Source organism: Protopterus annectens, chromosome 10.part0, assembly GCF_019279795.1.
Source record: "Protopterus annectens isolate FY-2018-M chromosome 10.part0, PAN1.0, whole genome shotgun sequence".
Lineage (NCBI taxonomy): Eukaryota > Metazoa > Chordata > Ceratodontiformes > Protopteridae > Protopterus > Protopterus annectens.
The window spans coordinates 1,676,841,481-1,676,866,665 of NC_056744.1; the positions used below are offsets into that span (position 1 = coordinate 1,676,841,481).

General features: G+C 41.0%; 1 protein-coding gene across 1 annotated transcript in view; it reads right to left on the reverse strand.

Annotated features, from left to right (window-relative positions):
* Window positions 1-25,185, reverse strand: part of LOC122813889 (zinc finger protein 79-like) — a 135,946-nt gene that overhangs the window by 79,679 nt on the left and 31,082 nt on the right. The window contains exons 2-3 of the mRNA XM_044086431.1: window positions 12,545-12,640; window positions 9,934-10,293 (exon numbers count right to left, since the gene is read on the reverse strand). Coding sequence (XP_043942366.1) covers window positions 9,934-10,293; window positions 12,545-12,640 — 456 coding nt within the window. The remainder of the gene's footprint in view (window positions 1-9,933; window positions 10,294-12,544; window positions 12,641-25,185) is intronic.

Here is a 25,185-nt window from a genome sequence, read left to right on the forward strand (position 1 = left end):
CTTTGTCAAATTGACATCCTCATTTCTTTCCAAATGTGTATTCTGCAGAATGGTTATTTGCACTATGCATTTCTTAATGCAATGCAATACTCTTTCCTTTTTGTCTACAACTGTAAGGCCATTTACATTCCAAGATAATATGGGTAGACTTGCCATTATGCTAAAAATCTATTGTTCCCACCTATTATACAGGATGGTATTTTGAATGTACATTTCCAACTTTTGTGTTACATGCATACGCTAATGTTTGGCAGGCTGATCTTTTATAAAATTGTTTCTTCACATCTCCATTTGAATCTGTTATATTTTCCAAAACTTTTTGTTTTATTGAAAACCTTCAAACAAAAAACTAAATATGTTTTCAGAACACCCCATCCCCTACTGGCATAGGAAAAATACACAAAACATTTAACATCTTCAAAAAAATTAAGAGTATGCCTCCAGATAGGAACAATTTATTAATTGGTCTTTTGCTGATAGGGAAAGTCCAAATGGGCAAAAGCCATTTTTCAGCTGACGCCTGAGGATAAAAGTCCCATCACAGTATTTTATAATAACAATTCAGACAGTTCTCAGAAAAAAAAGAACAGTTGTGCAAGATCTTACCTTAATGGTAGATGTCCTACTCTTCACTGTTCTAGTATTTCTAACAATAAGGATCCCCTGCCAAGGGTGGCCTGACATCTAGCCAGTAAACCAAAGCCTTTAGGTTGCTTTAAGGTATGCTGCATGTCACACATATGCTCCCTGCATATAAGCATAGGGCATAAAGGTGACATCCAGATGTACCATCCTCAGAAATGACACTCCAGTAGGAACACTAATCAATGGGGAAAAAAGAGGTAACCAGTACATCCCAAAAAGAAAAGAACCAGGGGGAGGAGCGAAGAAGTGAATATTGCAACAGTGAAGAGAAGGACATCTATCATTACAGTAAGAACTTACACAACTGTACCATTTCTTTCCATTTCACTGTTGTAGTATTCCTTGCTATAGGGAGAGTGTAAAATCTCAGGAAGAAGAGACGGAGGAGGAAAGACCAGCATAGTTCTCTAGGAACCCCAGGAGATGGCTCTAGCAAAGCCAGCTCTGGCTCTGGATATCATATCCAACTTGTAATGCTTGGTAAATGTATGCACAGAAGTCCAGGCAGCTGCCTCAAGAATAGAGTTAGTATCCAAATCCTTGATAAAAGCACCAGAAGAAGCCACAGCTTTAGTAGAATGAGCCTTAACAGAAGAAGGGCTCTTGCCATGTAAGGTATAACAAAAAGTAATGGCTTTAGAAATCCAAGAAGAAAGAGTTTTTTTGAAAACAGCAAAACGTAATGATCTAGGATAAAAGGAAATGACGAGCTGGTCAGATTTATTAAAAGTCTTAGTCTTATCTAAATAAAATCTGAGTTGTCTATACATATCCAAAATGTGTAGCACCTTATCACCTAGGTCAATTTTTCTAGAACAAAATTAAGATCCCAGGGAGGAGGGACAGGCTTCCTGGGAGGTTTAACATGAAGGACACCTTTAAGAAACTGTTTAGCCTCAAATCTAGAACATAAAATTAGGTGATAAAGGCAGACAAGCAGAAATAGCTAAGTGGGCCTAAACAGAAGAATAAGCCAGCCAAGCATTGAACAATTCACACAGATAAGATAGAACCAAAGGAACATTCACAGAAAGTGGACCCATGTTATGAGAAAGGCACCGAACAGAATTCCATTTGGATAAGTAGAATTTCCTAGTAGTGAGCTTCCTGGTTTCCTGCAGGATCCCAAGCACATCCTCAGAAAAAAGGTGTCTGTATGGAATCAAAAGTGGACAGATGAGGATGAATGAGAGATTTTTTGTCTTTTGTGAGTGGGTCCACCCTTTGAGATAACTTGTGATGATTGTCCTTGGCTAAATGCGGAAGAGGAGGGAAACAATGCTGTCTGGGCCAAAAGGAAGTCACTGGCAAGGATTTGGGAGTATCCTGTTGTATTTTGAGCAGGAGCTTTGGAATGAGGGGAAGGGGAGGAAAGGCATAAAGAAACATCCCCCTTCCAGAAGATTTGGGACTCCGGCACAAAAAACAAAGATGATGAGTAGAAAGGTGGACATCTTATGTTGCAGAATTACAGAAGAGTACAGCATCATAACAGAGAAAAAAAATTGCATAATTGATAAAACAAAAACAGTTATGCAATTAACAATGCACTTTTTAAAGTCTACAATATTAAGACAAAAAAAACACAAATCTTTCTATACACATTGAGGATTAGAATTACTGTAATGTCCATTCCTTTCCAGTTGCAGCTGTCACTCACATGACATAGCAAGGGTCTTGCATTGCAGCTTTGACACCTCAGGAAATGTGTGAAAGAGAGTCTGTCAATTGTTTTATGACTACAAAAGGATACCTTGACAAAAGCCTGAAATTTAGATAGTTTGCTCAGCAGGTATACTGCTGTAGCCAGAGAAGGTGTAAAAAGACTGTGAGAGACACATGAATGAAGGTCAAGCAAAGAAAAAGGCAGAAGTCCTGTTAAAGAAGTGGGATAAGATGACAGTGGCACACTACTGCCATTTAATGGCATGAGAATATGCCAACACTTGTGAAGGAAGAGGAGTACAAAGGAGGGAAAATAAAATAGTAGTGTGTGCATTTCATTTCTAATATGCTTTCACAGCAAAAATGAAATATTCAGAGTATCCTTCAGTGTGCATCTGTTAGCTTGCTCCTTGTCTAATATTAGAAAGTGCTGACAGGGTTAGAAAAGAAGATTTGTTCTGAAGAGAAGGCTTTTGTCAAACGCTGCCAAGGTCAGAAAAGTATAAGATTTGTTCTGTGTAGAAAGTTCTATTATACAATGAACCCCCCATTAATATTCCAAAACGTGCATGCTGATCGGTCAGCGTGCATGTTGCAAATCAGAGTTATACTAATGGAAAAAGGTCTGGTTGCCCGGACTTTTTCCATTAGTATAAGTCTTTTTTTTTACAGCAACAGAGAACGCAAGATCTCCATTGCTTTTTACACACTGTCTCGCTATGTTAAATGAGTTTAACATAGCGAGACAGCTTTAAAAAAAGTAATGGAGATCTTCCTAGTTCCGTTGCTTTTTTTAAAGGTGCCTCGCTATGTTAAATGGGTTTAACATAGCGAGACAGCTTTAAAAAAAGCAACAGAGATTCCCCGTTGCTTTTTTTAAAGCTGTCTCGCTATGTTAAACTCCTTTAACATAGTGAGACACTTTGTAAAAAGCAACGGAGATCTTGGTTTCTCTGTTGCTTTTTTTAAAGCTGTCTCGCTATGTTAAATGGGTTTAACATAGCGAGACAGTTTGTAAAAAGCAACGGAGATCTTGCTTTCTTCGTTACTTCCACCCAAAGCGCTGATGTACTGCGTAAGCATACGCATGCGCAGTACATCAGAATAGCTGCAGAATACCAGACAGCTGCAGAAGGGCAGCAAGGAGGCATTATATAATGCCATTATTTAAGAAATGTAATTATTTTTTTTCTTAAATAATGTCATTGTATAATAGCAATAACCCACTTCTGGATGTGGGTAATGCTGGATTTACCCATGGTTGTCTTTGTTTGGCCACTCGGGCTTCGCCCTCATGACCAAATCACACCAACCGTGGGTAAATCCAGCATTAGCCACACCCAGGTGAAGGTTATTGTTATATTATATATGTTTTAAAGAATGTGGTAAACAATTATTCTTAAGTTCTTAGTGAGCAGAATTAATGCTGTAGTGTTCATTTTGAAATGGTCATGGCAGTCTTATAATTACTACCACAATATTGTTTCCAATCAAGAAAAAAGCAGAAGCATTGATTTTTGCAACCCGTGGAGGCAGGTTTCTGATTGTCTGATGTCCTACGTACGTGCCTTTCTTTGTAATAAAGGAGACTATTATTTTTCTGCTGAACTGTCTCGGGTGAAAGTTATTTGGTTCCTTAACAAGGTGAAAAGAAATGGATTCTGAGGAGAGGTTGACATAATGGTTAAGGAGTTTACCTTACAAACCCAAAGTTCAAGGTTTGCTCTCACATGAGGTAATTGGCTAGGCTTAAAATGGCCCACAAGGTCAGCTAGCCAAGTTCTAACCTATGAACCTATGGAATGAGGAAGGAAAACAAGATCACATTGATATCACCGACCACTTTGTGGAAAACATATTAAAATTGTTTAAGAAGCATTTAGAATTACTTTGAGGCATTAAATGGCTCATAAAACAAAGATACAGTAAAAAAAACATGTTTCATTCCAAGCTGGGACTTTCATTTTACCAGCTGAACAAAGATCCTGTGTTGTTTGTAGGGAAGACAGAAAGCTGTGCATGAGGAACTGCAGGCATTCAGGCAAGACACTACCAAAATTCATGGAAATGGAGCAAACCAAATTTACAGAGGGAGAACTGTTGGAGGAAAGTAAAAAGTATATGGACTGTGATACAAGTAAAGTTGTAGAGCAATAAGAATTTTACCAAAAGTTGTTCTTTTAAAATGTCCTAGGTATGAATGTTCAGTTAGGAAACCAGACAGCTACCTGTACAATCAAAGTTAATCTGGATATTACAGACTAAAAGAGATGGATTTATCAAGAAGTGTTTTGAATGGGAATAAAATATCTTATGCAAGTATATGGCATGCTTAAATAATGTAACTGACAGAATGTATGCTCACTACACACATGTGCACATGTGTGTGTGTATATATATATATATATATATATATATATATATATATATATATATATATATATATTCACACAGCTGTATAAGAATATATTCAACTGTATTTTATTTAATCACAGACTTGTTTGTAATAGGCTTATACAAGACAGATCGCATACCAATGAAACATAATACAGAGATCCTAGGGGAATGGTCTTTAACATGAATTTTCCAGGAGGATGCTTCCAGCTCCTTTTGCTTGTCACAGTTTTTGCAAGGTTTTTCATTAAATGCGACTGTTAGTCAATTGCAGTGCAGTTGCACAAACATGCTGCAACCATGTATCATATTATATAAATCATTAAAGAATAATACAAAAACACATTAAATGCACAATCAAAAAATGGTCGGAATAAGACCGAAAGAAAGCAGTGAACTACAGTCCCTAATAAGGGAAATACACTCCCTGCACCTCCTACATAAGGGACAAGGACCCCACACATCCAAAACTTAAATATGCAAACCCTACAGTTGCACCAACTAGTAAAAAAACGGAAAATATCCACAAAATGCTTATTAATACTACCCAGACATCTCCTCTCCTCTCCTCTGCACAAGAATTCTACAAACACGCCAAAAATAAGATAACAAATACGCGAAAGTATAGAAAAACTGTAACTGTTGTTTTAATTTACCTAAAAACTAACTATAATGACATGAAATTCATCAACATGGCCATTCTTAATACCAACAAAAAACATATTTCAGCATTATTGCCAATGGCATATAGTGACATTAACTCAAACTTCACTTTGCTCAATCCATACACCTAAAAAGATGTTTATTATTATGTACAAATTCAAAACACTGCAACAACATGCTCAGACATCTCTTAATACTAACTGGGTAGCACAGTGATGCAAGTTAGTGGCATTGTCACCTCTCAGTAAGATGGTCTCTGGTTCAGTTTTTGGCTGGGGTCACTGACCTGTTTGCAGAGTCTGCATGTCCTTCTTATGCCTGCATGAGTTAACTCCAGGAGTTTCAGTATCCCCTACCTTGTAAAGGCATTCAGTAAGTGAACTGTCAAATATAAAATGTCCTTAGGTGTGCATGCATTGTACATGTCTGTGTCTGTGCGAGAGAGATGTGGAAGGCCATCTACTTTCATTCAATAATTGCCTACTAAAGTCTGTCGATGGTGGTGGACATTCAGTGGGTTGATGGTGGATATTCTAAGCATGCATGGGTGGACTATGCCTAACCATCGCTCAATTTACAACCTCTACCACTCTCTCAAAGTCACACGTGTGCATACACACACACACACACACACACACACACACACACACACACACACACACACACACACACACACACACACACACACACACACACACACACACACACACACACACACACACACACACACACACACACACACACACACACGCGCACACACGCACACACCTTATTTGTATACATTTTACAGTCAATACTTACCAAAGCAATTTTTTTACACAAACCATACACCCCGTTATCTCTTTCATAACTTCACAAATGAATGCAATAACTAATCTCACTACAACTCTATCTCCATAATAAAAACAGTCAGTCAACCGAAATCTCATTTTCTAAATAAGTGTTATTTAAAATCAAACCAGCTGGCAAATAAAATTGTTTCCAATGTTTCCACCACTTTGAGACATAAAACACTCACTATTACTTGTCAAGGCATACTTATCACAAACCCGGTCCAATAATACAAGTACCCAGCTAAATTCTTCATTACACATAGACTGGTGCTATAAGCAGTTCCTCAAAATTCCACTTTAGCTCAACCATTATCTGTAAAAAAATGCCCAGATCCATGCTTAAACAGCCCTGTACAATCCTGAAATACCTCAGATTTAAGAAACTTTGCTAAAACCTCACATATGGGATTCAGAAATCATTCCACTGTAACATAATTAGGTCTGATAGTTCACACACAGCCACAAACAGAATGCCTTCAACAGTCAAGGATAAACTCTTTCTCTGATCATCCAACCAATAACACTCCCATTGACTCCATCTTTATTTTACCCAATCTCAGTCCAGCTAAAGACTGAGTCACGAGTTGTAAATATATTCCACAAAGCACCAACAAACAGAATAAACCACCTCCTAGATAATATGCAGTGTAACAAATAACTGACACTTCTTGATAGCAAACAGGTTCTAAGCATGTTATAACTAAATCAGTCCACAAAGCCATCCTTACAGCCCCTCAGAAATTACATAAACTATTACTAGAACTGAAAACACTTCAGGAAAATACAGTATTGCAATGATGGCAATTTATTTTCCACTGGGATTCTTTTACCACTATCTGTATGTGACAAACAGTACAAAAGCTGATATTACCACAAGTACACATGTTGTCAAAAATACCCACAACTTCAATGCTATCACCCCCTTTAACTCAGTGCTTAAATCTGTTAAATAGGGGCCTCTCTCTCTCTCTCTCTCTCTCTTTGGATCTTAACCTAGAATCTGTTGTATGATACTTGAACAACTCTTTCTCAACATTTTAAACAGCTTAACACCCAACAGAACCAAAATGATGAAAAAAAAATAGCTTGGATTACTCCACCTATTTTAAAAATAATAGAAAGACATGATGCCACCTGGCAAAAATAAAGAACTTACCCCTTCACATAGTTTGTAGGTTCATATTAGACTAACAACTTAGCTGTGCAACCCAACCTAGTTTTGTTCCAGAGTTTCCTGGATGCCTATATGGTGGGGTGGGTCCACTATGTAATCCCGAAATACTGAAATCCCAAATTTCAGTATTTCGAAATCACATAGCTGAAAACACAAAATTCCGAAAACCCACAGAAGCACGAAATTCAAAATCCCGAAGCTCGGGGATGTTGAATGCGCGCTTCTGGTGGTGCGGTGTGTGAATGGCTGGGTGGAAGTTTAGGTAAGTATGTATGTGTAAGTGTGTTGGTTAGGGGCTTTAATGTGTGTAAGCGTGTGTTGTGACTGGTGTGTGTGTATGAGGGACTGTAAAAGGTGTGGGTGTGAGTTTCCTTTGTGTGTCTGTTTGTGCGATCTTGGAGTTAGAATATTTAAGTATGGGTAGTGTAGGATTATATATTTGATTGTGGGGGGAAGTTGTTTATATGTGTATGCGTGTGCTGTATGTGTAGAGTACGTTCGGGATTTTAAATTTTGCAGTTATGGGGTTTTGGGATTTCATATTGTAGTAGTATTTTTGGCTATGTAATTTCGAAATACTGAAATTCGGAATTTCAGTATTTCGGTATTACATAGCGGACCCGGTGGGGTATATTAATAAAGAGAAAACTAATGGTTACGTGTGGGAAGGGTATGTTAGTTGGGTATTAATTTACTTATTGTCGATCTCTGTCCATTAGAGACACGGGACTCAGCTGGGAGGGAGGCCGAATTTGCAATTTCCCATCCAGAGCTCAAGGTTTCCTGTAGACAGTGTCATGGATGAAATCTGCTTCATGTAGATGGGGAGCTTATTCCATAATATGACCTTAAGGCAATCTGTGCAGTACAAGGTACTGATACCTTGGATTCTCCTGGTGAGGAACCTTCAATGGCATTCTAACTATTGCAAGTACTTGGCCAGGTACATGCCAAAGGGGGTACTGTATTCATTGACTGGTCTGATAAGGGCTGAGCAGAGTCATACTATTACTTCCTTGAACACGGATGCCATACCCTTGCTTGCAGGTTGGGTGACATAGAATTATTTCTTATTATCTTAGCCTTAATTTATCAACACTAAGCTGGTTCAGTTAGCTCCTTGAATACAACCAGGAAGCCAAATGTTATAACCAGGACTCAGCCCCACCCTACATGCTAGATGTACCCCAATGCTGTGTCCATGGATCACTTGTACTTATTTATTATATTTGTCAATGATATACCCACATTTTATTATCCAGCTAAGGTAATTAAAATGCAAAGATGAAACTACCTTCTTTTCACAACCAGTAACTAAATAACATGTAATTATAATATTAAATAAAAATATAATAAAAGAAACTCACTCTGTAACGCAGTCACCTCAATTCAAAACTGTATTCTCAACTCTGGCCTAACACAAAACACATACACACAAAGAAAAAAACAAGATAATGCCATCCAACTTTTCCCCCTCAAAAATGCCACAGTTCCCCAAATTTCATATAACTCATAAATTCAAATTCCTAGAGCTCACTATGCCCCCAGTTCAAATCTGACCCCAGCATTAACTGACTATACAAACATTCAGCCAAAAAGTAGTTTCCTTGTAGTGCATCACAAACAATCAAACCTACCCCCTGTCTCTCTTTCTGCCTCCTAACTGTATTATACTGTTAATCCATTTTTATCAACCTAAGCTCCTCCCTTACAGATTAAACTTAAGTGTGTTTATCACAAGGTCTCCCATTTCATGTCTGACCACTCTCCTACAGCATGTCCCCTATTTATGTCTGGCGACTAATAACTGGCTTGAACTTGAAACAAAATTCTCTGCTCAAAGTAACACACTCTGTTCTGCACAACCCTGACAAATGCCAATGCACCATTCACTAAAATAATTAATGGTTTAATCCTTTTAATGATATTGCCAGACCTGAAACAAATACCTACCACTCTAAGAATTATCAGTTTGACTCAATTTCTCCATCACCACATTGAAGGCCTGGAAAAAATTCACACAGCATTTAAGAGACAACAAAAAGACTATAAACTCTTTAAGGGAATACCTGTCCTCTTTGAGGTGTTTTAACAGTAAATACACCCTGCTTTCTGGAGTTTGAACCCCCTTAAATGCACCCAGTACATTCATACTTTTGTTTACAATCTCCAAGGTGCATTCCATCTTGAAATCCACGGTGAAATTATTCCATATCAGCAAATATAGGGACAGAGAATATTTCGAAATGCAGGTCAGTATAGTCCCAGTGATTAGTTACTAGTGAGTGTTAAGTCTTATGTATTATTGGAACATTAATTTAACATCCTATGTAGATCTCTATCACTATTGTCCTACATGTTTTCAAAGTTTGGTAATATTTAGCATTTTGTAGTTTTGTACTAGTGTAAGCATTCTGTACTGGAACTATTTTCCTGAGTATCCACACACATTAATTCTGCCAGTCCATAAATGCAATATACAAGGAAACATAATGCTGTTTCTTCATCTCACCTGCCACAAGTCATTCTAATTAAAAAAAAAATGAAAAACATACTTACTGTTAGTATATTAAAAGAGTCCTGTTGCCTGATCTCCAAATTACTGTCACCTGACTTCTGTGTGGCCATAACATCTTTTTTAATGGATTCAAATGTTTCTACCATTTCTTTTACAGTCTCCAATTCTGTTACTGTATTACTGAATTCCATGTTACCACCAGACACTGCCACAGGGAAGGAAATAGCACCATGTTTAACACTTAGAAGACTTTCTTCAGCTTCTTTCAGAAAGTTTGCTGCTTCTTCTTCGTCTTCCTCCTCCTCCAGTTGCTGGATGAGTTTCTGTTCCTTGTTTCGGAGAAACTGATGCAATTTTGCAAATTCCTGTCTAATATACACTTCCAAATTAAATGCATCTTCCTGGAAACAATGAATACACAAATAGTTACATGAGCAGCTCTACATTACAGTTTCAGCTTAATACGTGCATTTTCCTTACAAAACAGAATAAACAAGTATCATCCCACACTGACACAGAGCAAAGGCTTCTCTCTGGAATACTAGTGACCTCGGTCTGGGATCAAGACTAAGCCCAGCAGTATGGGTGGCAGGTGGGATGAACAACCAACCTAAGATGCTCTCCTCTCTACAGAAATTAGGAAAGAATACCCAGTACAAAGATAACTCCCCAAAATAGACCAGGAGTCACTTCAGAGTGATAGTTGCATACGTTAAGGAGTTCTCCACTCAAATGTCTATTTTTTCTTTCCAAAAAGTGATTTTCCTTCCCTGTAATCCAGCACAAAACATGCCACATACAGAAAAAGCACAATTTAAAAAATATATATTTTTTGCATGAACTTATTTTCTGTTCACCTTTCCCTGCTATGCATATCTCATCATCTGCTACATCATGTGGCTAGAAGGGGCCCAGTATTTAAGTTAGGTCACTTATTCCAACAACAAAGCCATTAAGAAAAGTATGTCACTTAAACATTGACATTTAAATATGACTTATCACAGATTGCTAGCATCACACCACAGATAAATAGTGCAGGATGGAGATACAGTTAGAAGTACCACCGAAAGCAAGGCTTTCAAGCTTAATTTTCAGATGCAAATTAAAAAAAACCTCCACTCATAGGCTAGTTTTATTTTTTCTTTATTACAAATGAGTTTTCATCCCCATTACTCAAACTCTTGAGTGTCACAAAGATAAATACATCTTCCTCTCCTAATTTTCTGTCAGTATTTGTCTTAACCAGTGTATACAATGCAAAAATGTAAAAATAAAAAACACTAGAAGAAAAAGTGTATGTTTACAGAAAATACAGTGTATTTGTATTTTTTTTCTACACTGTATACACTGTATTGTCTGTAAATGTACAAATTTTCTTCTAGTGTTTTGTTACATTTTTAAATTGTATACACTGTTTGGTTAAGACAAGTCAGTGAGTTTGGGGATATAAGGTTAACATTACACACTCTAATTCTTTATACAGTATTAAAAACTGTGGATGTAACACAAACCAGCTTAGTCTATGTAACACCTATTAGTCACACAGGTTAGATTACTCACACTTGAATGGTACACCACAGTAACTGTTTGGAAAAGCGCTGTTCACTCGGCTACATTTTCAAACCAGTCATTAAAACATCTGCAGGGTTAGGAAACAATAGATCCAGAGCAGATTCTGTTTATTTATCATCCTAAGTTATGGGCATAGAAACACTTAAAATATCTCATAGAGGTTATTGGGGCTGTGCCTCATTCTCTATATCAATGGCTTGTCTCTGCCCATGGTGTGGGGAATAGACTTGTGGTATAAAAATGTTAAATACTTATGCAAGTTTGAAGGATTTGATTATTTACATCAGTGACACAATTAGCTGAGTGTTTTTAATGGGCATTTTATTGGTCTGTGGGGCTGGTGAGCAAATCCATGATGCCAAATTCCTTGTATATTTTTATGGTTTCATGACAAGATGTACATTACAGAACAGCTCATGCGGGTCTACGGAGCAGGAGATAAATCTACAATGCAGAACAGTTTGTGTGGTTCAATGGGGATAGAAATATATATATGAAATAGAAGGATTTTTACATTTGCAATACATACTTCTCTGATGCAGAAATTTTGTGCTAAGTTAAGTGGTTGAAAAATAGATTTGTATCACCTAAAATATTGTGTCTTTATTTCCTAGTAAAGGGGACTGTATTCTGTTCAGAAGGGAAAGTACAATATATTGCACCATTAAATTTGATCGTTGAACTGAAACACACATATATGCAACTACCCAGTTTAAAAAATTACCACCATTTTCTTTAACATTAAGTAGCAAACCACAGGTAACAGAAATGCTTTTTAACAGAGAAATTCTTCCTTCATTAACTAAAAATAATACCTTGTAAAAATCAGGGACACACAAATGAGAAATGTGTTAAACATAAAAAGTGCCTCGGAGATGTGTCAGACTTGTCAACAATATACCCGCCTGAATCAATAAGAGAATACAACCATTCCCTTTATCTTCACCGTTATATGTGCCATTAAATTAGGTTTAAAATAACATGAAATATACCATAAAAGGCACAAGAGACAGACTGTGCATATCTGATTAGATACTAATGTTCTAAACACAAAGAATTAATCAGTCACACCTTACTTACTTGTACGGCTGTGATTTTTTTCTCCTGATGGTTTTGTATATATTTTAAATCTTTCAGTTTGGAGTCTAGAGATATTAAAGCTGCTTTCATTTTGTCCTGTATATTAAAAAATAGTAAAATAAAGACAAAGCATTATTAAGTCGCACAAAACAAGACTGTTGGACGTAAACGTACTATGATGACGTTATATATATGGGATGAAAAACACCAAAGTAACAGCTACACCTGCATCAAGAGGGAAAGACATACAAACTCTGCTGTGTATTTTAAGACCCACTGGTGCAGGGGCTACTATGACAAATACAATGTGTTTTATGAACTGTATGTACAGAGTGAACAGACACATTAATCATATTTAAAAGGACACTGAATGTATAACATCTGAAAAAAGAATTGGCTTCTTTCATGTAACTAAAATAAAGGGAGGGCAAATATTGAGAAACTTGCAAATATAGTTCCCCTATGAAGTACAGTCCTATTCAGAAACAGTACTAGGCAGTGGGAAGGATCCTACAAACTCCATGTAACCCATTTCCTTACCCAATGGGTTAAGCCACACATTCTAAAACCAAACACCCTACCTCGTTCTGTACCCTTAAGTCTCATTTATGTATGACATACATCTTCTAACACTTTCTCCACTCCATGCCTACCCAGTTAGAGCTGTTTCAAGTATCCACAATCCCTTCTATGAATAATGATTTCTTTATGTCACACAAAGACTGCTTCTACCCATAAAATCAGGATTTTATCTCCATGATGCACACTTTCTTTAAAAGCTGTTGCTTTTTTTAAGACTTCATTATTTCCAGTAGTGCACATTTCTGTCATACTCTGGCTATTCCACACTTTCCTAGTTCATAGTTTCATAGGTAGGTACCAGGCTATCGTTCCAAGGGCCTGTGTAAGCCTAGCCAACAAGGTTCCCTGGCTTTCGCCACCCAAGTAGGTTATTTTTGTGTGCCCCTGTTGAGCAGAGCCACAGAAGTGATCCCCGAAGTGAATTTCCTATTTCCCATCTGCTCATCAAAATTTTTCTTGAAGAGTGCTAATGAGGAGCTTTCTTTGATATAGATAGGTAGCTTGTTCCAGATTATGGGAAGTCTCTGGGACAGGAATCTATCCCTCCAGCATGTTCTGTTTATTGTGGTGACAAGGTTTAGGTCCCTACAGCGTGTAGCCTGGACGGTATTGGGATTTCTTTAAGTGGAGCATGTCCAACAGCTCTGGGTTTGACATAGCTTTATATGTTAGGCAGAGATCGCCTCTGAGTAGGCGATATGCGATGGAGTAAAGCTGGAGTTTTTTGAGACAGTCAGCGTAGGGCATCTATTTGAGTCCCATAATCCTCTTTGTGAGGTATTTTTGTGGCCTTTCTAGCTGTTGCAGATGTTTTGTGAGGTACATTCCAAAAGGGGTGTTGTACTCAATCCAAAAGGGGCATTGAAGTGTACTTCTTGTTACAATGTGAAGCAGAAAGCAGCAAAAACAATTAATTTATAAGACACACAACAAACATATAGGGCCGGATTCACGAATGCTTGCATGGAGTCTAAGAGTAGTCTAAGATGGCAGACAGGCAATATGTCTGCCGAGCGATCCAGCAACAGCCAGCAGGGGCGTGCATGAGAGCTTCTAAAGCTACTCTTGCACGGACAGTGTTATGGTATGCAAATTACCTCATTTGCTGCTGAAAGCTATGCAAATGAGGTAAATTTGTGATCCAGGAAACACTAATCTGTCCGTGGAAGAGTAGTGTTATTTGCAGAAATGTACTCCGTTGGTAACGGAGTACCGTTCTGCAAACAGCTAAACGGAGCTATGACAACACCAAATAAAGGATGCATCTAGTTGAGGAAGCATGCCAATGGCCAAATATAAGGCCATTGGCATTTGCAAATGTAAATCCTTAAAATCCATTTTTCCCCCGATCGCCGATGTTTAAGCGTAGTGCTGCACTTTAAATAAAATGAAAAAAGTGAAAAATAGCCACAAATGGGCATTTTCACTAAAAAGCTTGTTCTGCCATGCAGGTGAATGGCAGGCTGAAACAACATGGCAACTGAGTAGTGGTTGCTAAGGGGGGGGGGGGAGGACTCAGTGTGAGAGATGTAACCAAGCATTAGTAGGCAACCCTATGCAAATGAGGATAAGGATAGTGAATCCCAATTTTCCCCAGCATGTGAGCCATGTCCCTAGAGTGTAAGTGTAGGAGTAGGGGAGTAGTAGAGTAGAAGATAGGTGACATCATGAGGGGGATGTCTGAAAGACTGTAAGCTGATTGGAGCACAGTGACTTGTGCTTGCTCAGGATTGCAAGAGACGTGTTTACAGTTGTCCTAGCTGAAAACAAGAAACCAAAGGTGTATGCCGTAGATATATCTGAAATTTCTTGCAAACGGACACACAGCATGTGCGCATGTGTGCACACATGTGCGCTTGTTTGCGTGGCGCTGCCCCTTGTGGAAACAGAAAGGGAAAAAGGAAGGAAAAGAAGTAGTAGGAAGTTAACCAAGGAGAACTAGCAGAGCTGCGGGGTGAAATATATCAGAATCAGCCAATTACACAGGCAGTAGACTAGCCCAGCCCAGCCCAGCACTTTAAACTCTGCAAACAGCAATCTACTCTATTTTCTCCCAAGAACTCTGCAACACTGCAGTACACAAAGAGTGAAAACTTAAAAAGCTTAAGTCAGATAAAATGTTAGGGGCTGCTATTGCTATCATAAACCAACATGTGCAAGGTGCTGAGGGTGGTGATGTTGTGAATGCTGCTGAGCAACCCACAGTGAAGAGACGGAGAAGAGTGTACAGACTGAGGGTAACCTACCAGGGGATACATGAGCTGGAGATAGTGGAGCGCTACAGAGTGGACAGAGGCCTCCTGCAGCAAATTGTTGACCTGTGCCGGCCACGCCTCACACACAGAACCAACAGTGGGGAACCCATCCCAGTGGATACCAAGGTATGTGTTGGCCTACAAATACTAGCTAGAGGTACCTTCCAGAGACCAACTGGTGATATGATGGGGGTTTCACAGGCATCAGCATCCAGGGTACTGCACCAGTTCCTGGATGCCATGTCAGCACATGTCGGTGAGCATGTATAATTCCCCAATTCCAGTGAGGCATTGGCCAGCAATATGCGTCTTTTACACCAAATAGCAGAATACCCTGAGGTAGTGGGTGCAATAGACTGCATGCACATACACATCAAAGCACCACCCGGTGAGCGGGGTAGGGTCTACATCAACCGCAAGGGCTTCCTCTCCATCAACTGCCAGGTCGTGTGCAATGCCCAGGGCATAATAATGAATGTGTGTGCTGGCTGCCCTGGAAGCTATCACGATTCCCACATCTGGCATCTGACGCAGCTGTACCAGAGATTTGCCAATGGGGACATCCCTGACGGTCACCTAGTGGGGGATGCTGGATACGCACTGGAGCTGTGGCTGATGACACCCATCAGAAATGCACACACACACCCGAACAAGAACTCCATAATGAGGCACACGCACAAACAAGAAACATTATAGAGTGTGTGTTTGGGATGCTCAAGTCACGGTTCCGGTGCCTGGACACATCTGTTGGAGCCTTGCAGTACTCACCAACTACATGTACCCAAATTGTCATGGTATGTGCCATGCTACACAATATGATCCTGCAAAAACAGCTGCAGCAGGAACAGCATGGGGAAGGACCAAACAGCCCCCCACCATTACCAAGGCCTGCACAGGCACAGCGTGACTCGAAGGAGGAACAACCTGAGCCTGCCCCAGTAGGCAGAAAGAGGCGTGCCCAGTATGCCTTGGCCTTGGCAAAGAGGCAACGCATAGCACTTACACTGACTCAGTAGGAACCCTGGAAATGACACCTCTCTCTGACTCGCACATACAATAAAAGGGATGCCTAGCTTGACACTACCTGTTTTCAAACATGTATAGGGAGTGTACTATGTGTATCTGACATAGGCAGCCCTGCATCACCACCTGAGGCAAGATTGCCCTATTTTAAGCACTATAAAGCAGTGCTAAGCACATTTTACCACTATTTAGCATATTTAAGCACAATTGTGTGGAGCTGCGCACCGCACAAACTATCGCAACGTCGGGCAAAGTTGGGCAATGTTGGGCAAAGTCAGGCAAAGTTGAGCAAAGTCGGGTAAACACGCTCACACCTGCTTTACTGTTCCTTAACCAGTCAGGTCTGCCCAGCAGGAAAATAAAAAGCAGTGCCATGGCTCGAACTCAGGATACTGTGCACTATAGCCACAGTACTGAACCACTAAGCCATGACAACATTTAACTGGCACAGACACAGCAGGACAATTGTAGACTAACGCAAACACAAACAAATGCTGTATCATGCCCTCTGAACTTCCCCTCAGGCCTATGCAGACAGATAACAGCAGGCCAGGCAGTGTGATGTGGGTTGGGTAGGCTATGAAGTCACAAACTAATATATGTGAAATTGGAAGCTAAGATCTGTAGTACAGTAGTATGCCTAAAGCCAGTACGATAGGCAACAGTAGAGACTGAAATGGAGTACCTGATATAGCAGTGGAGGCCTAGCAAATGTGTATAAGTGTCAGGTGAACCCTTCATCCTATGTACACCCACAGTAACAATCAGGTGTGCCCCCAGGGTAGAAATGTACAAATAATAGCTGTACCCCCTGTATGTAGAAATGTTGATAAGTCTATGCAAAGTGACTCATGGAAGCCCTGCAGGCACAGTGTGCTTTCTGTCGATGTACAACACAAAGGTGAGCCCTGAAGTAAAAACCAGCTTGATTTTTCACACACATATAGTATATATGTCCATACTGGGCATGCTCACACACAAACAAATTTAGCAAATTTCAGTCAGCAACATACTGAAAGGTCATACTGGGCATGCTCACACACTTAAATAAACAAAGCAAATGTCAGGCAACAACATGCTGAAAGGTCATACTGGGCATGCTCACACACTTAGGCCATGTCTGAGTACAGCAGTGGGCCACACATATCTGGCAGTTGCATATGTTTTACCCCAGGAACCTGTCACTATTCACCAATCCTGCCTTGTGCATACAGTTATATGAAAACAGACACATATAATATATTGGAACCCTGTCATAATCAAACTATGTACCACAAGTACTTAAGTTGTTCACAGAAAGTGAAAAAGCAAAGAAGATCGATAAACCTGCAATCAGTATCATGAATAAACAATGTGCACTCCAAACATTATCCAATCCATGTTCCGGCAAAATAATCTGTGAAGCAGTCCATAGAGAACCATGGCGCTTCCTTCCTCTATGTCATAAATAGCAATGTACACTCATATATGTCCTGAGTCAGTGCAAACTGTAAACGACTGACATTGCCAACATCCTGTCAGACAGGCTCATACATACATACCCCCCTCTCACTGACAAAATGCCCTATCATCATACCTGGAGATTGTGAAAGCACAGATATCACATATAGAATGGGTAAACAGCTCCTTCCAAACCTGAAAACACGGCATCTATGGGATTACATTGTTTCCCTTGCTGTGTCATAAGTGAACTCCAGAACAAACAGACCTTGCACCTGAACAGTCTGTTGAGCCTCACCTCTGTACAGGATATGAAACTGTTGAATGTGTTACAGCAACGTTTGGCACACTCCAAAAGTGTTGGTGCACAACAGACCATGGGAACTATTGCCTTATAAGCCTATTAGGCCTGATCTGCAAGGTTATGGAGTCCATCATGATGGAACTCATAAACAGAGCTATTGGGAGCCTACAAACACACAACCCTACCAATTTTGGTTTGGTCAGGGGCAGCTCATGGTTCCCAAACCTGCTAGACTGTTTTCAAGGCAGTCACCCAGGACATACATCAATGAAATGAGTTACACACATCCCACATAGACCTTGAAAAGCCCTTTTCCAACATCCCAGACACATGTATCCACAAAATCAACAACCTGTGCATAAATATGTATGTCATCTGATGGATTGCCAACTGGGTCACAGATAGATCACACAAGGGAAGAATTGTGGTCTCCTGTTCAAGCTGGTAACAACTGCTGTCCCCCATGGCTCAGTCCTGGGACCCCTCCTGTCTGGTGTATACTTTTCAGAAATACAGTCAAACACACGAGGGCTATGTTTAGCAAAGTTTGTGGATGACTGCAAAAATGTTGTCATAATCGATGTTTGGGACAACAGAGACATCGTTAAAAAGGGTCTCAGTCAGACAGATGTGGTGTCAAAATTATGGCCTCGAGCTACAGTCATACAAATACCACATAGGTGCCAACACCCTAAATATGGAGGTGATAATAAGGAATCTATGGACAAATGTGGATAATCATCTCTACTTCCAGAAACACATTCACAAAGTGGTCAGACAATCATGCTATGTGTTCCCACAAACTGCCAAGGTCTTTGCATGTAGGTCAAAGGAGGTTCCCTCTACTCATCAGTCATCAGACCCGTCAGAGAGTACCACAACACACTTGCGATGAATCTGACTAGGCACCTGCAGCAGCTGGAAAGATCACTGAAGTACCTCAACAAGAGGATTACTGGCCTCAAACAGTTGCCCCATGCAACAAGACTGAATTTAACTCAATCTGTACTCTGTTGCATACTGTCTACTCAGGAGATCTCTGTGGAACAGACAGGTCAATGTCATGGCAACACTCAGATCTGCTCTGAGTTACAGCTCAATGTCACTAAATATACAGACCCAACTGATATTGCCAACATCCTGGCAGATAGGATCAGTGCTAACTTTACCCCCCTCTCACCCATGAAAGAGCACATCTCTATAACGGAAGACTGCAAAGTTGCTGTCATCATGGCTGTACAGGTAAAAAACACTTTCCAAAGCCAGTATCACAGCATCCATGGGACCAGATAACTTCCCAGGCTGTGTTCTACACAAACTACAGAACGAACAGGCACCACACCAACATACTATGTTCAGTCATAGCCTCACCTCAGGCTTTGTGCCTGCTGAATGGTCCACAGCGACGGTTATCTCACTACACAAGGGTGGAGATACCATGGACCCCAGGAACTAGCACCCCATTAGCCTGATGAGCCTGCTCTGCAAGGCCATGGAATTTATCATCATACAACTTATAAAAAAAGACATTGATAATCTCCAAATTCTGGACCACAACCATGTTGGGTTTGTAAAATGCAGATCATGTCTCCTAAACCTGACAGATGACACTGAAGTAGTCAAGGGTAAGGTTGTCCGCACAGCCTATGTAGATCTTGCCACAGCTTTCAACACCATCCCCCACTCTGGAATTATAGATAAACCCATTAAACTAGGTATAAATTGCTATGTCACAAGATGGGTTGCCAACTGGCTCACTGACAAAACACACACTGTGAAAGTAGCAGACTCCAAGTATGACTTTGGACCAGTGATGAGTGCATTACCACAAGGTTCAATCCTGGGTCCTGGTCTGTTTTGTATCTACTTCCCTGAAGTAAACTTTAACATGGAAGGTCTTGGCTAATGATGTTTCCAGATGACTGCAAACTAGGAGCCATAATTGTAAATACTAAAGATGTGGACATCCTACAAAAGGGCCTCACTGAGACAGATGCCTGGTGTCAAAGCCATGGCCTCAAGCTCAATACCAATAAGTGCATTGTCATCCCCTTTGGTAAAAACTCTGTAGCCATGAACTACAACATAGGCGGTAGTATACTTAACACTGAAAGTGTGATAAAAGACCTTGGGTCACAGGTGGACAGTGGACACACCTGTAATAATCACAACCCCACAGTAGTCAGGAAATCCTTCTATGTGGCACACCTCATCACAAAAGGTGGCTCATGCAGAATAGAAGAGGACATTGTTCCCCTCTACTCATCACTCACTAGATCCATAATAGAGTACAATGCCCCTTTTGCTCTGTACCTCACAAGACATCTACAACAACAGGAAAGCCTGCAGAAATACCTCACAAAGAGCATTAGCAGCCTGAAATACATGCCATACACAGACCGTCTCAAAATGCTCCAGATGTACTCTCTTGCATATCGCCTACTCAGAGGTGATCTCTGCCTAACATACAAAGCTATGACAAACACAGAGCTGTTGGACATGCTCCATGTAAAACACTCACAATCCCTCTGATCTTCGGCCCCAAAACCCAGAGTGAAATACAAAAGGAAGGGGTGTATCCATTTACCTTATGGATACCCACACCTTCAGGTTAGTCGCACAGCATGAGGCCTTGGAGACCATGCAAGTGCAACTAACATTGGGCAAAGCTGTTTATCAGATTGTAGCCTGCTACAGATCACCTACCTTATTTCAGGAACTTTACTCAGTATTCCTGAGAACAGTGGAAAATATAAAGGTTCTATCAAACACCATTATATGAAGAGATTACAACTACCCAAACATTGAGTGGGAGAATTACTCATGTACAACATCCTTTGCCCAATGTTTCCTAGAGTTTAAAAACTCAAACGCCCTGAAACAGCTGGTCACCACACCCACTAGAGGTGACAACATACTGGACCTGAGTATCACCAACATGGGGTACCAGTGTTCCACAACAGAGATAAACCCCTTGCTGGTAATATCAGATCATAAAGTAATCACACTGGACATCCACATTCCGCCCCCCCCCCCCCAGTCAAGCACACCACTGTGAAGACATTTTCAAAAGCAAACTGCACACTTCCCAAGACCAAAGTGGAAAGTTCCAAAGCCCCCTTGCTATAGGATAATGCTATACAATCTGCCGAATCATTTACAAGTGCATTCTATGAGCATCTACAGGGATGCATGGATCGAGACATCCCATATAAAACCAAGATGCACTCCTCCAAAAATAAGAAACCAATCTGGTGGTCGTTGCCCATAAATAAGGTATACAACAGAAGGAGGAAATGAACACATGATAGAGCAAACTTCACAAAAGGAAAGGCATCACTGATCATTATAAGGAAGAAACAATTATCACTCATAAAATAATCCAAGGCCAGTTTCTAAAGACAAATTGCCAAGGAATGTAAAAATAACAACCACAAAACCTTCTTTAGCTATACCAAACATTTAGGTGACAACTCTCAAATATGCTGTCAGCTACTGCAAAATGGCAAAAAATATACTGAACCAACTTACATTGCCCACATCCTGGGGGACAAGCTCAGTGCAAACTCCCCCCCATCACCCCCAAAAGGGACTGTGTCCATCCCAGAAGAATGCAGAGCTCCAGACTTCATGGACATGCAGGTAAAAACAGCCCTCTCAAAAGCTAAGAACACAGCATCAGTGGGACTGGATGGTGTCCCAGGCTGCGACTTACACCAGCCCCAAAAGGAACTACACCCTCACCTGTATTCACTGTCCAGACTCAATCTTACCACAGGCTATGTATCCAAAGAATGGCATACAACAACAGTCATCCAGCTCCATAAACGGGGTGCCACAACAGAACCAGGAAACCACTGCCCTACAGGACTACTCAGCCTGGTCTGCAAAGCTATGGAGCAAATTATCACGGAACCCATAAACAGAGACATTGGGGACCTCCAGACACTGGACTCTACCCAACCTGGCTTTGTTAAAGGCAAATCCTACCTCCTAAACCTAGTTGACTTTTGAAACAGTTACCAAGGACATAGATGGAGGTGAAAGTAGTCCACACAGCCCACCTGGACCTCACTAAGGCCTTTCAACACCATTCCCCACTCTGGCATTGTGGACAAGCTTACCAGCTTGAACATTAACAGCTATGTCACAGGATGGGTGGCCAACTGGCTCACAAATCAAACACACATGTTCAGAGTTGCTGGTGCCATGTCCGATTCTAAACCAGTCACAAATGGCATCCCACAGGTCTTGGTCCTGGGACACCACCTCTTCAGTAGATACTGCTCAGAGGTACAGGCAAGCATGGGAGGAGTATGGCTGAACAAGTTAGCAGATGACTGCTAACTGTGGTCCATAATCGACTCTACGGCTGACACAGACATCCTCCAGAAGGGTCTTACAGAGACAGATACCTGGTGTCAAAACAATGCCCTCAAGCAGAATGCCAAAGAATGCATAGTCATCCCCTTTGGATAAAACAAAGTGCACACAAATTACCACATAGGTGGTAATCCAGTATGTACGGAGAATGCAATTATGGCTCTGGGGACCCAGGTAGACAGTAAACTCTCCTTTGATGATCACATTGCCAAAGTGTTTAGAAATTGCTTCTATGTAGCCCACCTAATGTCACCTAATGTAACCCACTTTGTCTAGTCTGAGGATGTCACCACCCTACAAATATACCTGTGGAAAGGAGAGCTCCCAGTAATGTGTACAGCATGTCGTGTTAATGTGTACTGCTCTAGTATCACAACCTAGTTAGGTAGGGATTTGAATCCTGCACTTGGTGAGTGTGTGTGTGTGTGTGCTCTATGTGTGTGACACAGTTGGTCAATATGTTGTGGGTTTTGCTTTTACTGCTATATGACATATCACAATGACAACAGTATGTGCATTGCACGTCGTGTAGCTGTGTGGCAAATACATATACGTACATGTGACCTAAATTATTTCATAGGTGGGAACCCTGCTTTCTCCATGAACACATCTGTTATCTTTGCCAGAGTGTGCTGCCGCTTTCCAGACCTTAGGTCACATCTGTATGCTTGTGACAAGCCCAGCCACTGCAGTGATCCCTGGCCTAGGTCAACCATGTCACACACACTCATTACGGTTTCTATTGAATAGTGTGAGTGAAGGTTTATGCCTGAGGTATATTTCAGACCTGTTCAAACGCAGCAAAGTCTGTCAATGATGGCTATTCATTATAGGTGTACAAAAACGTTTGTGGATATGCATGCAGACCCCTTATTGCTTTATGTGATTCACCAAGGGATTTCAAAATACCTTTGGAAATGTGATTACCAAAGGAGAGATGACGTAACACTTGGCTGTATGTACACATCGGTACCTGTTCAACATGTTGGGGGCTACTACCTATGTGGTACTGTGGGGATACTATGTTTTGTAAAGGTGGATGACTATGCATTAGTTGGCTTATAGCTTTACAGCATGGGTTTGACAACAGGTATCTGTCTGTATGACACCCTTGTGGAGGACGTGTGTGTCATCTGGAGAATGCATTACAGGCCACAGTATGCATTTCTAGACGTGGACGGACATATCCCTACTGTGTTTGCTTGTACCTAAGAGAGCTATATGCCAAACAGGAGTGGTCCCAGGAATGGGTGCAGGTGAATACCACTGGTTACTGGCATAGTATAGTACATGAAGGATCCAAATGTTACTGTGTGTTCTACATCTGTGTGTCAGTTGTCAAGACATCATCTAACGATTGGTTATGGTCAGGCTGTTGAGGTTATGCATACTACCAGAATGCAAACCAATGACAGATAGCAACAGTATCACCCACAGCACAGTGTCAAACCATGTCATACACACATGTGTACCCAAGTTCCAAAATGTGTGTAGTACAATGCATACTGGCCACCAATAGAAACTATGGAGTGTTAACACTGTGTAATACAGGGCATGTCACCCTGCCCATGTGTCCACTATGCACGTACATGCAGACAGTGCACCTCCACCATGTTCACAAATGTACACCTGCAAATCTGTGCTGCACACATCCCACATGCACTGTCCACTCTCTAACACATGCTGCCAGTACTACACACATCAGCCAAGTGGCACGTGGACAGACAATACACTATTAGAATTAACACTGGTGCAAACAATACTACATTGACAATCATAGCTTTAATGCATCATGCCTGCTCAGCTACACCTTCAAGGATATCATTATATTTTACTGCTGACAACATGCTAACATTGCTATACTGCTATAAAGTCACCCTGCGCATCAGCACTATGTTAGCCTGTTCCTGCATCAATGCAACAGATGAGAGGAGGTGGCACAGGTTTCATCATATGCACAGGGTGTGTTGTTGGTTTGCCAGAGGCCTACACTGAGCCATACAATCGACATGTATATGTGTCTGTGAGGGCCAAGAGTACTGGTATGGGCCAATGTTGATGTAATGTGTGCGGGTATGTGTTAGCCCTAGGTGTCTGGTTTATGTGTGTGTGTCTGCATGCACACAGTTCCACCATGTGGCTGCCATATACAGGGATTTGTGGGACAGCCACAGACTGTACCTTCCAGGATTTACAGATCACCGTCTCTGACCATGGATACAGTACCTGTGCCTGGCAGGGGTGCTACTGACAGTATCAGGTACTAAGCCAGACTAGGTACTATCCTCAGAGGTAGACATATGTACACTGGACCCAGGTCCCTGCTGGGACTGGCCAGAGCCACGTGCATGTGGTCTTCTAGGATGGTCTATGGACAGCCCACCCCCAACATTGCTGGGGCTGGTACTGGCACTACGGGAGCGGCTGTGACTTGAGGGACGTCCGTGGCAACTGCCAGCTGCTGATGTTGCTGGCATACGTCCACATCGATGTCTCAACTGTCCCGCACTGACCTGACACATGGACATGACATTGCGGAGGACATCTAATGTCTCATCCCAATGTCTATCAGTGACCTCAGTGTAATTACAGATGGCACCTGCTAGGTCACGGATACTGTCATTTAAAGCGGTGTTATGTGCCCTCTGTGCCCT